Genomic DNA, 12,427 nt, shown 5'->3' with positions numbered 1-12,427 from the left:
ATTGACTATTTATACAAGAACACACTAATTTATCTAATGCTGCGAGAATTGGCGAACCAGGACACAAGCTGCATATCCTTGTTCTGGATGGTGATACGCTTGGCGTGGATGGCGCACATGTTGGCCCCTTCGCACTATTAGTATAGTTTTTGTAGGTGTTCATAGAGACAGCTTACCTTCGAAGTATGACACAAGGTGGGCCTCAGCGGCCTCTTGGAGGGCACAGATGGCAGTAGACTGGAAGCGGAGGTCTGACATGAAGCTTTGCGCGACTTCACGAACAAGACGCTGGAATGGGAGTTTGGGGAGGATGAGGGCGGCCAACTTCTGGTAGTGTCGGATCTCGGCGACGATCCGTTCTTTCATATAAGTTAGTAGTGTGAACAATATTCTATTAGAAAAGAATAGCATACTGTTGACAGAAGCCTTGCTCAAAGGAGGGACAGGGCGAGGGGCTTGTTGTGGGAAGTTGGAGCCAGGGTGATCCCGCTCCCAGTTCCTTTTCTGGGCATTGTAGCTCCAGATCTTTTCTTGGCGGGCTCGGCGCGCAGTCTTGTGAATATCGACTGTTTGTTGAGTTAGTAACCTTGTATTGCTTGTAGGGTAGGGTGGAATACTTACCGTGGCGCTCAGGCTTTTGCTTGGTGCGAGCCATGGTACAGATGTGAGCGAGAGCGATATCTAAACATGTTAATTTGCCATATTGTAGCAATTTGGCGTTACTGCTGGGCGTTACTGTAGTTGTAACACCCAAAGAACAAAAGGGGTGAACTTACAAAGGTTGGTGACAGAAGGAAAAATTGCTAGAACTTGTATATTAGTAAAATAAACACAATACCGTTACTCTACAGCGTTACTGTAGGGTTAAATCAAATGTAAAGAAGATTGAACTTACCGATGTTGCTAGACGCGTTATCTCAGAATTGTTGTAGAAGTTAGGATCGAATTCGAAGTAAGGGCGCTTAAGTGTTGTTGCAAACAAAAAAAACTCTGTTTCTTGTTCCAAATCCGGACGTGTCAATAACAAAGAATAGTACGAGTAAGTTAGCAAAGAAACCACCCTTACATTTGATTACCTCTGATTATTAACTTCCTTTTAGATTTCCAAATTTATTGACTATACCGACCCCGACCAGTAAGTAGTTGCGCCCCTACTTTCAAAAGACGTCCGCCTTGTTAGCACATTGAAGTACTCTCACAACAGTATAATCAAAGCCAGTGCTAACAGTAACGCCCTATAGTAACGCTCATCAGCTCCAAATCGCCTCTAACGCAACTTTACCATGTCGTCTCCAGCCACTGCGAAGTCATATGAGGAGAGACGCGCGGAAGTCATTGCAGCTACTGCCCACACCATTGAGCTCGCTCAGAATGCGGACCGACAGGTATAACAATCCTACCATCCTGATATCAATTGTTCTAGAGCTGATAGCAAAGCTAGGCTATGAGCCGTGCACGCCGTACCCGCCAGGGTAAAGATGACTGGGAGGGCCTTACGGCCAATGAACAAGCTGCCGTGTTAGCTACAACGCAGCAGGATATCATGGACAGGCGCACCGCTCGTGGTATTGATGCCAATTCCCGCCTCACAGCCGCTATTAATGATGAGAGTGCGGCTATTGCGGCCATTAATGCAGAGGAGCTGGAGGAGAAGTTGAAGGCCCTACCAAAGGGCGAAGGCAAAGCTGTAAGTAATAGCTAAAACATGACGATACTATCTAACATAATGGTTAGACTGGCAAGACATCGACTAGCGACAGCGGTGAAGAAAATACCTTAAAGGATATCTGGGCCAGCAACATGGTCCCAGTCATTGAGCGCTGGGAGCGCAATATTGCCCTTGCTGGCAACATCCTTATGCCCGAACTCTCAAGGAAGGAGATCGAAGAGTTTGCTGGGGGGGTTAGCAACCCTGATAATATCAAAGAGTTTGTGAAGCAGTGGGAGAATAACAGCAATGCTGATGTTGAAGATGGGCTGGTAGATTTTGATGATGATGGTGAAGAAGTGGAGGTGGTTATATCAGAGGATGAGGAGGACGATGATGAGGACGAGGATAGCCTCAATGGCTTCATTGTCGGGGTTCGTGTAGAGGAGGAGGAGGAGGAGGAGTAAATTCACGTCGTATACTGTACTATAGTATACTAAACCAATGGAGTTTTTGTGGTTACTGAATTCCATTTTGAGATCTTCTGCCGTTACTATCTGCCGTTACTATCTAATAAAACTATTTGTCAGTACTCCGAATAGTGACTACTGTACTCATAGTAACGGCCAGCAGTAACAGAAGAGAGCCCAAAAGCAAAAAGTCAGCATGCTTCTACTCCTCGGCTGAGCCAAGGAACACAGTCCGACCAATTAACAGTCAAACGCCTATTTTGCAATTCCAATTCATATTACACTAGCTAGGATATACAGACTCTGCATCCAATAAAAATAAGGGCTACTACTCATCATCTCGGTTACACGTAGGCTACAGTAACGGCCAGCAGTAACGGAAGAGAGCCCAAAAGCAAAAAGCCAGCATGCTTCTACTCCTCGGCTGAGCCAAGGAATACAGCCCGGCCAATTAACAATCAAATGTCGGTTATACAGTTTAACTTTATATTATGCTACATAGGAAATATAATCGATCTGTATCTACTTAGGGTTATACACACTGCTCATTATCTTGTTATATGCTGTAGCAACAGCTAATAGTACTAGATATAGCTTCGGACTTTGAAATAAGATAGGGCTAATGTAGCAAATTGTTAAGCCAATGAAACCAAATTGCTGATTTTGTAATTTAAAACTCGTAAGCGTTACTCTCTAGCGTTATGGTAAACCTAATTAGAGCTAGACAAAATTGTTTAACTCCATAATACTATGTTCAACTAACACAAAATAGGAATAGCAAAGAGTAACGGCAATGAGTAACGGCAATGCGTAATGGCAATGCGTAACGGCAAAGAGTAACGGCAAAGAGTAACGACAAAGAGTTCAAATATTACCCTATTGCAATGTGGCATTCTTGTATTCTGTACTACCATTTGTTCTGTTGCAAAAGACTATGAAGAAATGGCCGTCCTTCCAAAAGGCCTCACTTAACATTCATCATTCGTCTGATTGACCTACACTCCTACTACAGTACATTTTCTCTATCCTCTTAACAACATGTCGAGCCCAAGCCCATTTACAATGATGAATCAGTCACAATTTGAGCATCCGCTTACCTCTGACACTGAGGATATCAACTCACCTTTCGAGCCAGCACTTATCTTCTCCCAAGATGATGTACTGAGTGGAATTGAAGCTCCTCTTGATGAACTTCTTGAAAAACTACCCAAGTCTCCTAATAATCGATATGTTATATGGAAGGAGGATACCGCTAACGAATGGCATCAATGGTGGACTGCGAAGATTTCAAACAACATCAATCGAGAGATATTCCGACATATGGTTTGGACAAGGTCGAATAGGTCCTTAATATGGACTCAATTCTACCAAGGAGCTGAGGTCCGAACTGGCAATCCTAAGGTACTATGTCAGTTGTGTTGGAGGGCTTTTGCACACCCTAAGCTTCGACAAGGTGGGAGTAGCACATCTACTTTAACCCGACACACCAAATCTGGCGCTTGTAGTAGAAAGGATGGATCGCAAACTCATTTACACTTAGTAAGTTATCTATCCAGTGGTCTAGAGTAACGTTCTAGAGTAACGCTAATGACCTTCTTTAGCTGCCGCGTGCGCATTTGGAAAGGAATACCATACAGCCTTTCACACATACAGCATGGCGAGAGCAGTTGATTATAGCCATAATTTCATCAAGCCTCCCTTTTCGAATAGTGGAGAACAAGGAGGTGCGAAAGGTTCTAAACATGTTGAAACCTGACCTGGAAATTCCACACCGGACAGTTATACGCAAAGAATTAACAATGCAATTTAACAACGTCATGGAGAAGCTACTATTGGATTTACCGCCTATGGCAAAGGTTTCAATTGCCCTTGATGGATGGCAAAGTCCGTTCAAATTAGCGTTCTTAGCAATTACTGTGTATTATATCACTGATGATTGGCAATGGAGAGAGGTGAGCAGATTATAACTTATATAATAATATATTAACTTACTAACATACATCTTATAGTGTCTTATTGGTTTCGAGCCAATGACTGGAGTCCATTCAGGACAAAATATGGCAGCTGTTGTACACAATGTACTGGAACAATTCAATATTACGGGACGACTTTTTTGCGTGACAACTGATAATGCATCAAACAATGGAACAATGCGCAAGGAACTTGAGAGCTACATGAGAAATACTACACAAGAAGTAGAGTGGAGTAGTGATGCAACAAAAATACCATGCATGGCGCATGTTATACAGCTAGTTGTAAAAGCTATGCTAAAGGCCTTCAATGTCGACATGGCTGAAGAAGTTATAGATTTTACTGGTGTTTCAATTACTGATGATACGACAGTCACATCAGCTATTAGAAAGGTTAGTCCATGATAGTAACGCTTGATAGTAACGCTAACTGACGTCAAATACACAGATACGCACTCTTAGCAATCTTGTGAGCAGGTCTGCAAAGAAAACTGAATTATTGCTCCAGAAGCAATCTGATATAGAAGCAAAGAGACTACTGCGGCTAAAACGGGATATTGATATACGCTGGAATTCTACATATGACATGATAGTCCGAGCGATAAGACTACGCATCCCAATTAAAAGTTGGCTTGAGGAACAGATTATTAAGGAGCCTCATCTTGATCAATTCGCATTATCACCAACCGACTGGAAAAAACTGAAATACTTAGTCGCTCTTCTGCGGCCCTTTGCAGAATTTACTCATCTTATTGGAAACACGAAAGACACTACAATCAACCATACATGGAATGTATACAATACATTATTTGACCATCTTGATGATATTAATCAAAAGCTATATAACAAGGATACAGCATCTAATCCTTGGGTAGACGAGTTTACTGCTGCTATTACTGCAGGTGTTGCAAAGTTAAGGCACTATTATACTGAAACTGGTGGTCCTGTTGAACAGACGTATGCTCTTGCTGCAATTCTTGATCCATCTCAGAAACTGGACATTTTTAACGCTCCTGAATGGGACCGTTCCCACTCAAAGAAGTACCGCCAAATATTCTTAGATTACTGGAAGGCTTACTATCAAAAAGATTCGAGGGACCAGCATGAGGCAGTACCGCCTTGCCCCTATACACCAACAAGTCTTAATGCGGTATTTCGGATGAACCGGCAGCTACATAAAGGGTGGCAGAGCCCATCAAGTACCAGCTATAATGAAGCTGAGCGTTATTTAAATGCGCCAGTGGTTAGTGCTGATGCAGATACTCCAGTGCTCCTAGTGTGGAAGACCTTAGAGCTCTCTTACCCTTCAGTTGCGAAGATGGCAAGGGATATCCTTGCAGTACCAGGTAAGCTCCTACAGTAACGGTTAAGAGTAACGCAGATATCTTACAAATCGCTTTAAACAGCTACTGGTACTGGAGTTGAGCGCATATTTAATATTGCCCGCGATATCCATGAATACCACAGGGCACAAATGAGTACGGCTACAGTTCGAGAGTCGATGATTGTTAAACACTATCATAGGTATAAGTGGGAACTTGATAATCATTGGGATAATATAGACCATGTATTTGGCGCTCCTGACCCAGACTCTATAATTGAGGACTCTGATCGACAAGTTGCTATGACGATGGTAATATCATCTGACGAGGAGGATGCTGAACAAGACCTACCAGACCCATCAACGCCACATAGAGCTACACAAGGTCGCAATGGAAGATTGGAAACTCAGAGGAAGCGAAATTTTGGGGTTCTAAATAAGGACCTTCAGAATGATGAAGCCTCCATTGATACTCCTCGACATTCGCAACGACTTAGAAGGTAGAGGAGGGTACTATTCAGCTGTGGGTTAGAGTAACGGCTCACAGTAACGGAATATATCACTAATTAGCCTTATATAGCATTTGGAACCAGCTTGAACAATATATTATGTTAACTACTGCGATAGATACCAACCTTTGCGCTAGGTGGTAGGAAGGCTGGCCTCCCAAAGTCGACACAAACCTGTGTGCGATGGCGGTGGTGGTGATGGTAGGGAAGCCACTGTAAGCTGATGCATTCTGAGACATACGGCACTTATAACTCTAATGTAATTACCATAATTTATTATCTATATGATAAATTTATCCTAATTTCTATCAATATACCGTTACTATATACCGTTACTCTTGGTCACAGGACTAACATCGTGATCTACAAGCTAAATATACTAAACTTCAGTTCGGGCTTTTTAAAAAAAAGCTCGGATGGTAAAAAAGCCTAGACCGAACCACGGTCTGGTCTTAACCCTAGAGACTGGACCGAAGTTCAGTCCGGGCTTTGAAAAAAAGGAGGACCGAACCACGGTCCGGTCTTAACCCTAGAGACTGGACCGAAGTTCAGTCTGGGCTTTGAAAAAAAGGAGGACCGAACCACAGTCCGGTCTTAACCCTAGAGACTAGACTGAAATTCAGTCCGGGCTTTTTAAAAAAAGGAGGACCGAACCACGGTCCGGTCTTAAATTTAAGGACTGGAACACTCATATAAGCGGTCCGGTCCAGTCCAGTCCAGTCTTTACGGTCCGGGCCGGCCAGTCTATTTGAGAATAATCCCATTATAACCAAAAACTAAAATGTTCCAAAGTGATTTAGTCCAACGAGTTTTACGTGCTTTAAAGTATATGCTACTCACAGGTGGGAATCAACTTTTATAAGCATCTTTTATTTTAATTCCCTTCGTTGGTTATAACTTTGAAACGGTAGGAGCAGGGTATTGTCCAAAAATACTTTGCACTCGGCCACATATATATAACGCGGCGCTTAAGTGCCTATAAATATCAAAATCTATTTTTACGAAGTCTATCAATGGCTATCGATATTTACTCTGTTGTCTGCTGGCCTTCCAAAGTGGCTCGAATTCGAAGATGTTGGATTCTCATGATACATCGTTCGACCAATCACAGGTAACGGCGCTAAATCTCCGCGCTTAGGTCCTGCAGCCACATTGACAGGGTAAAGTTAGCGGATATTCGGCTACAGTTGTCTTTGTTTATCTTGGGCATAAATGAACCGTCACCATCATCTCCCTCCTCCACACATAACACTACACTCAAGAACACAGCTTCATGCCGTACTTTGTACAGTTATAGTTTACATTTTACTTCGCAAATCCGACGTTACCTATCTATGTCTCCTACCTTGACGGATGAAAGCGCCAGGCCCCCCACACCACCACCTTTGCCTCCCCAGTCTAACTATGGAGTTCAACTGCCCAAGTCCCATTTCAAAGTTGCAGAAAAGGTGTCCGGGTTCTGGGAGAAATTTAAGTACGCTCAAGGGGCCTTTAACGACGCTCCAATTTCAGGAGTGCCTATAGATCCACTTGCTCCCAAAACTGGTCCGCACTTTTTTTACGGCACACTCATGGATCCTGCCTTGCTGATGGAGATTGTCGGTCTTGAAGAGACGCCAACACTCCAACGCGCGACAGTTATAGGATACTCGTGCAAACTTTGGGGTCAATACCCAGCGCTGGTTAATGGGCCTGAGGGGGGCGTTGTTGAGGGTGCTATGTACGACGTACAAACTGAGAAACATGCTGCCAGATTAGCAGAGTATGAGACGAAGGCTTACATGACTGTCCCATGCGAGATAAATCTTGTTGGTAGGGATGAGCCGGCTAAGGTGTTTGGGACAACTTTTAGATATGTTGGTCCAGATATAGATCTCAGTGAAGGGGAATTTGATTTGAAGACTTGGCTACGACACATGGGGAAAGAATGCGTTGCTGATGACTTACACAAGGCAAACTATTCCAAAAATGGAAATGTCATTTCATAATGGTATATAGTTTAGGTCTAATTCTGACTGTGCAAGTTATGATGACACTATGGCAGCGATGTGTTTGGGCAGGACGAAAATTATCTCAAGGTCCGAAATTACCTGCAAAGATGACAATTTCTTATAATTTCTGTGCGCTATATAACATTGAGCGTTAAAAAAGTTCGTTTCCTTAGGTCCATCTTCCTTCTTCCACCCCATACCACTGACTTCGAAGTCTGTCCAGTGATTCCTTCGCAGCATTTGTATACTCTGGTACGTTCTTGAATCTAAGTACCATTCTGATAGTATCATGCCACTGGTCCTTCGAAATGGCATCACGTAAGATGTTTTCAAGTTTTTGTCCGAAACAGTGGACACCTGCAGATGCCGGAACGTAGGCTTCGGGCCACTGATGTTCTTGCATAACAAGACGGACTGTCGCCTGAACAAATTCGATCAGATCGTCGTTTAGCTGCTTCTCCTTCTGCTTCCCTTCAGGATTCTTCCTTTCACGACGTATCCCCAGTACATAATAGCATCCTATCCGATCCAACACAGCATAAGCGTGGCCCTGCTGACGTTCTGAGACGCTCTGGCATACTATTTCTCGTTGTCTAGAAGCAGCTTCACGTTGTATCCTTCGTTTCATCTTTAAAGCTTAATTTGATATTTGTCGTGTAAGAACTCTGCTGCTATAAACTCAGCTACCCAAGCCTCCCATGAAGTCTCTCGAACAATTTCACCATACATAGTTCGCAGTGACAAGAATAGTGGAGGTAAAAGCACCGAAGCCAGCCAACCATGATCGGAGATACAGGATGCAACCACTCGAGAGGCCCCAGGCAGTTTGGGAAATCGACCAACAGATTCGCGTTTCCAGGAAGCGCTGTCGTGATCGAGGACACAGGATGCAGCCATTCGAGAGGCCCCAGGCAGATTTCTGTAACCAGCCAACCATCGCCCGTTTCCATGAAGCTGTTGTCGTAATCCCAGATAAACGATGCGGCCTTTCGACAGGCCCCAGGCAGATTTGAGTATCGACCAACCGTTTCGCGTTTTTTATGGGCTTTTAGGCCGCCACAAGTGGAGAAGTGCAGAGGTCAGCCTCAGCTGGCCAATCGTTTGTGCTCCTAAGCGCTCAAGAATTCATCATTTCCGAGCGCAGGGTTGTGGCCACCAACAGAGGACGGGAGGCAGGAAACCGTGTTGGACGGGCTGATGACGACCCACAGAGGACGGAAAGCAAGAAGCCGTGTTGTGCACAATTCTAAAAACAGTCTTTTGTGCCAGCGAGAGACTGGGCTCAGGAATCGGACAATGATAAAACCGGACCCCGAAGCCAGGCACCAACATTTCGGTTACTAGCTCCGGAAAAACTGACGAAAAGCAGCACCAGTTCTTGTAACCCGTTAAAGGTTTCCCGTTCAAAGTCTTTGATGGTCTAACGGTCATTTAGACTATTCACAATCTTCGTGCCTGAGAAACGACATCTAGATTCCAGTTGTTGGTTTCCGGGCAACCAGAAACTATTTTCCGGGTCTTGAGTTTCCTAGGGACAGGGACCTGGATGCTCCGAACCAATTATTAGGCTCGAATCAAGCGTCCCCATGTCGACATCCAACTCTTTTCTAGGCGCTAAAATGTCGCTGCTTTTGCAGGATTCATGAAAGGGGAATCAGGAAATGGTAAAACCGGCATTCGGGGGCCTTCCAGACGAGCTGGCATCGATGGATTAATACCACTAAACCACTGATGCCGGATTCTTGTTATCCAATTGCCGTATTCCGTTCTATGTTAGCGGGCCCGGCTGCTTTGAGCACCACAACTTTCGGTTTTCGCGACTACGCATTCCTATCTCTGCAGCATCCAACACAACATTCCGTTTCTGGTTTCTAGATCCTGGACTGTTGGGCGTCCCCAGTGGGTTTCCGATTCTAGGATTCAACTTTCCATGTGCACAACGCCGTGGACATCATGTCGGCGCATGGCCCATCCCCAATTTGGTGTCCACACACCTGCTCTTTCTCTTCCCTTCATTCTCCCGTCTTCCCTTTCTTTCCTGTCATTTTCCTTCGCATCTTACCTCTCGTATTCCCTTTGTTCTTGAGCATTTTCTTGGTTATTTTGCTTTGTTACGCGTCACTTCTTTGCTTGTCTCTCAGGTCCCCCGATCTTTGAAGAGAAAGAAACGTCCACCAAAAGTTGCCCCTCCAACAAAGAGAGGATACAAGTCCATCCTCTCGCTATGGCAAGAGTACGATTCCGTTCCTTACAGTTAAGTGCGAAGAGTCGCTAACGAAGAGTAAAAGGTTTGCATTGCGTATTGACCAGCCAGCGCTGGTCCCAAGCGCGGGTTGCATGAAGAGCTTCTTCAAGATGTTAGAAATCGAGCATGAAGGGATGCTAGGCCCGCGTCTCTCCCTCAACACACTATGCCCATACGTTACACGCCTTGCAACAGCGTACAAGCATGAACATGATATTGAGATTCCACAGAGGGTAGTGAAGGAAGTAAAGATGTAAAATGATGCTTTTCCTTGCATAGTAATAAAGAAGCTGATACAATGATAGTGGATTCAAACAGACTTGAAAGATTTGCTAGGGCTTAGTAGCAAGGCCCGCGAAGCCAATGGCAGATTCGCAAGACCTCAAAGTGCTTATTCGTTACTTGTGGGTAGAGGACAAGCACAGTTTCCGAAACCAACTCGACCGCGTTAAGCTGCACTTCTTTCTTCTATGCCTTGCATACACAGTAGCCCGGTCAGGTGCGGTCGTCGTATCAGATTCATATCGAAACAGCAATGAGGCTATAACTTATAGAGTTAGTATATATCTAACCTTTACTTCATGCGTTTGCTAACTCATTTGAGGATTTGAAATTCCACCTCACTCAGGATGTCGAAGGCGGTCCACCTCAGATGAGCCTCACAATTACCTTCAGACTTATGAAGGGGGACAGAGATGAGGAGGATGAATTTTTGTAGGCATCTATAGACCATAGGCTATCTTAACGGAGCTGACATAGCTTAGTGTTACAGTAACGCTCTGGGAGGACCGGGTCTATCCACACTTATGCCCAATTATGCCTTTCCTTACCTTGGCATACGAACACGACGCATTTGATATTAAGCCAGAAGAGCTCTTTTGTGTTACGTTAGATCGTAGCATAGTTGAAGTCCCTCTCAAAGATGCAGCCTTAGATACGCCTCTTTTTCGAGCAGCAGACAGGACAGCTGCATGGACATACGCCGCTTCTCACCGCGCCTTGACAGACCTCGCATACCGTGCTGGATATAGATGCCAAGTAACTTCATACGCTATTAGGTGCGGAGCTGCAAATATTCTAGAAAGTAAGTAATTTTGACAGCAAGGCTAGAGCTTATGCTAACCTTGTCGCAGAGTCTGCTACATGGGCAGAAACAGGCATCTTGATGGGCCATAAGAATCCTAAGGTGTTACAAGCACGCTACGTGAACAAACATGTCGGTGTTGACTTACAAAACCTTTTCCATAAAAGACCTGCATCAGAAGCTCAGGGAACACCCCAAATACATTGAGCGTCGCCAGGAATGGCAGGACCTTAAGCAGAGCGCGGCAAGCTCAGCCCTTGTCAAAGCTGCGAAAACAAAGATGGATGTGGAATTAGCACGTCTTAGAAGAGCTGAGACAAAGAAGCTCAGAGAGAATTGGATCAAAATTGATGGATTACGTTATCTTAGAATGAAACAACAAGATAATGTAGCCCAGGAGATATCCAAAGAATTGAACGACCATACACTACCGCCATGGCGCACTGCTGTGACTAAGATTCTGTTTGAGGCATCAGATCAATCACAAGAGGGGAGGCTTATATTATTACACAACCTTCGGGGCCTGTCTAAAGTCAAATGTGGGCCTGTCAGAACGAAGATGCTATATCCGTGTCCCTATATTGATTGTGCGCACCATGAGGAGCCCTTTTCCACCAAGGCCACTCTTACCCACCACTCTCAACATCACCGGCAAATGGAGTATACATCACAACAGATGACTGAAATGACCTTTACACGCAGTGATCAAGGCAACACTAGCACAGAGCATTTCTGTCCTCATCGCAGTTGTCCGCGCTACATGATTCCCTTTCCATTCAAAAGAGATCTTCAGCGCCATTGCGACCGAATTCATAGCACATCGGAATACCTCTGCCCGTATCAACATTGTATTCGCAGCAGAAAGCCTTGTACGAACAAAAGCTCTCTTGTTCGCCATCTGCATGAAGTTCACTCACAAGTATTTCTCCTAGATGCTTAGAGACAGCCGCCGAAGCCACATTCCGGCTTCACCTTCACCAGTGAAGCTGGGCCTCACGGGGTCTTGCAAATAGATAGTATATATTAGTTGATAGATTTAATTGTTACTGTTATATATACTGTACTCTATACCGAAGCCCTTAATGCGGCTGCTTCACTTGATGCGTGCTAAATGATAATTCTGCTCGGCTGGGATACCTACTTAATACCCACCTAATACCCACCCAACTTTGTTGGACATCACCGACGC

General features: G+C 44.6%; 2 protein-coding genes across 2 annotated transcripts; one reads left to right on the top strand and one right to left on the bottom strand.

Annotated features, from left to right (window-relative positions):
• The first annotated feature begins 7,160 nt into the window (after positions 1 to 7,160).
• Positions 7,161 to 7,997, top strand: VC83_07068 (uncharacterized protein). Its single transcript, XM_024470647.1, has one exon. It carries the CDS (start codon positions 7,253 to 7,255, stop codon positions 7,904 to 7,906), a length of 654 nt encoding a protein of 217 aa, XP_024322022.1. The 5' UTR covers positions 7,161 to 7,252; the 3' UTR covers positions 7,907 to 7,997.
• A 12-nt stretch (positions 7,998 to 8,009) lies between these two features.
• On the bottom strand, positions 8,010 to 9,036 carry VC83_07067 (uncharacterized protein). Its single transcript, XM_024470646.1, has 2 exons — positions 8,637 to 9,036; positions 8,010 to 8,577 (listed from the first exon to the last, which is right to left on the bottom strand). The coding sequence occupies exon 2, from the start codon at positions 8,535 to 8,537 to the stop codon at positions 8,079 to 8,081; it is 459 nt and encodes a 152-aa protein (XP_024322029.1). The 5' UTR covers positions 8,538 to 8,577; positions 8,637 to 9,036; the 3' UTR covers positions 8,010 to 8,078.
• Between the last annotated feature and the right edge of the window lie 3,391 nt (positions 9,037 to 12,427).

The sequence above is a fragment of the Pseudogymnoascus destructans genome, assembly GCF_001641265.1.
Source record: "Pseudogymnoascus destructans isolate 20631-21 unplaced genomic scaffold scaffold_17, whole genome shotgun sequence".
NCBI classification, from domain to species: Eukaryota; Fungi; Ascomycota; class Leotiomycetes; order Thelebolales; family Thelebolaceae; genus Pseudogymnoascus; species Pseudogymnoascus destructans.
This window is presented reverse-complemented; position numbering and strand designations above follow the sequence as displayed.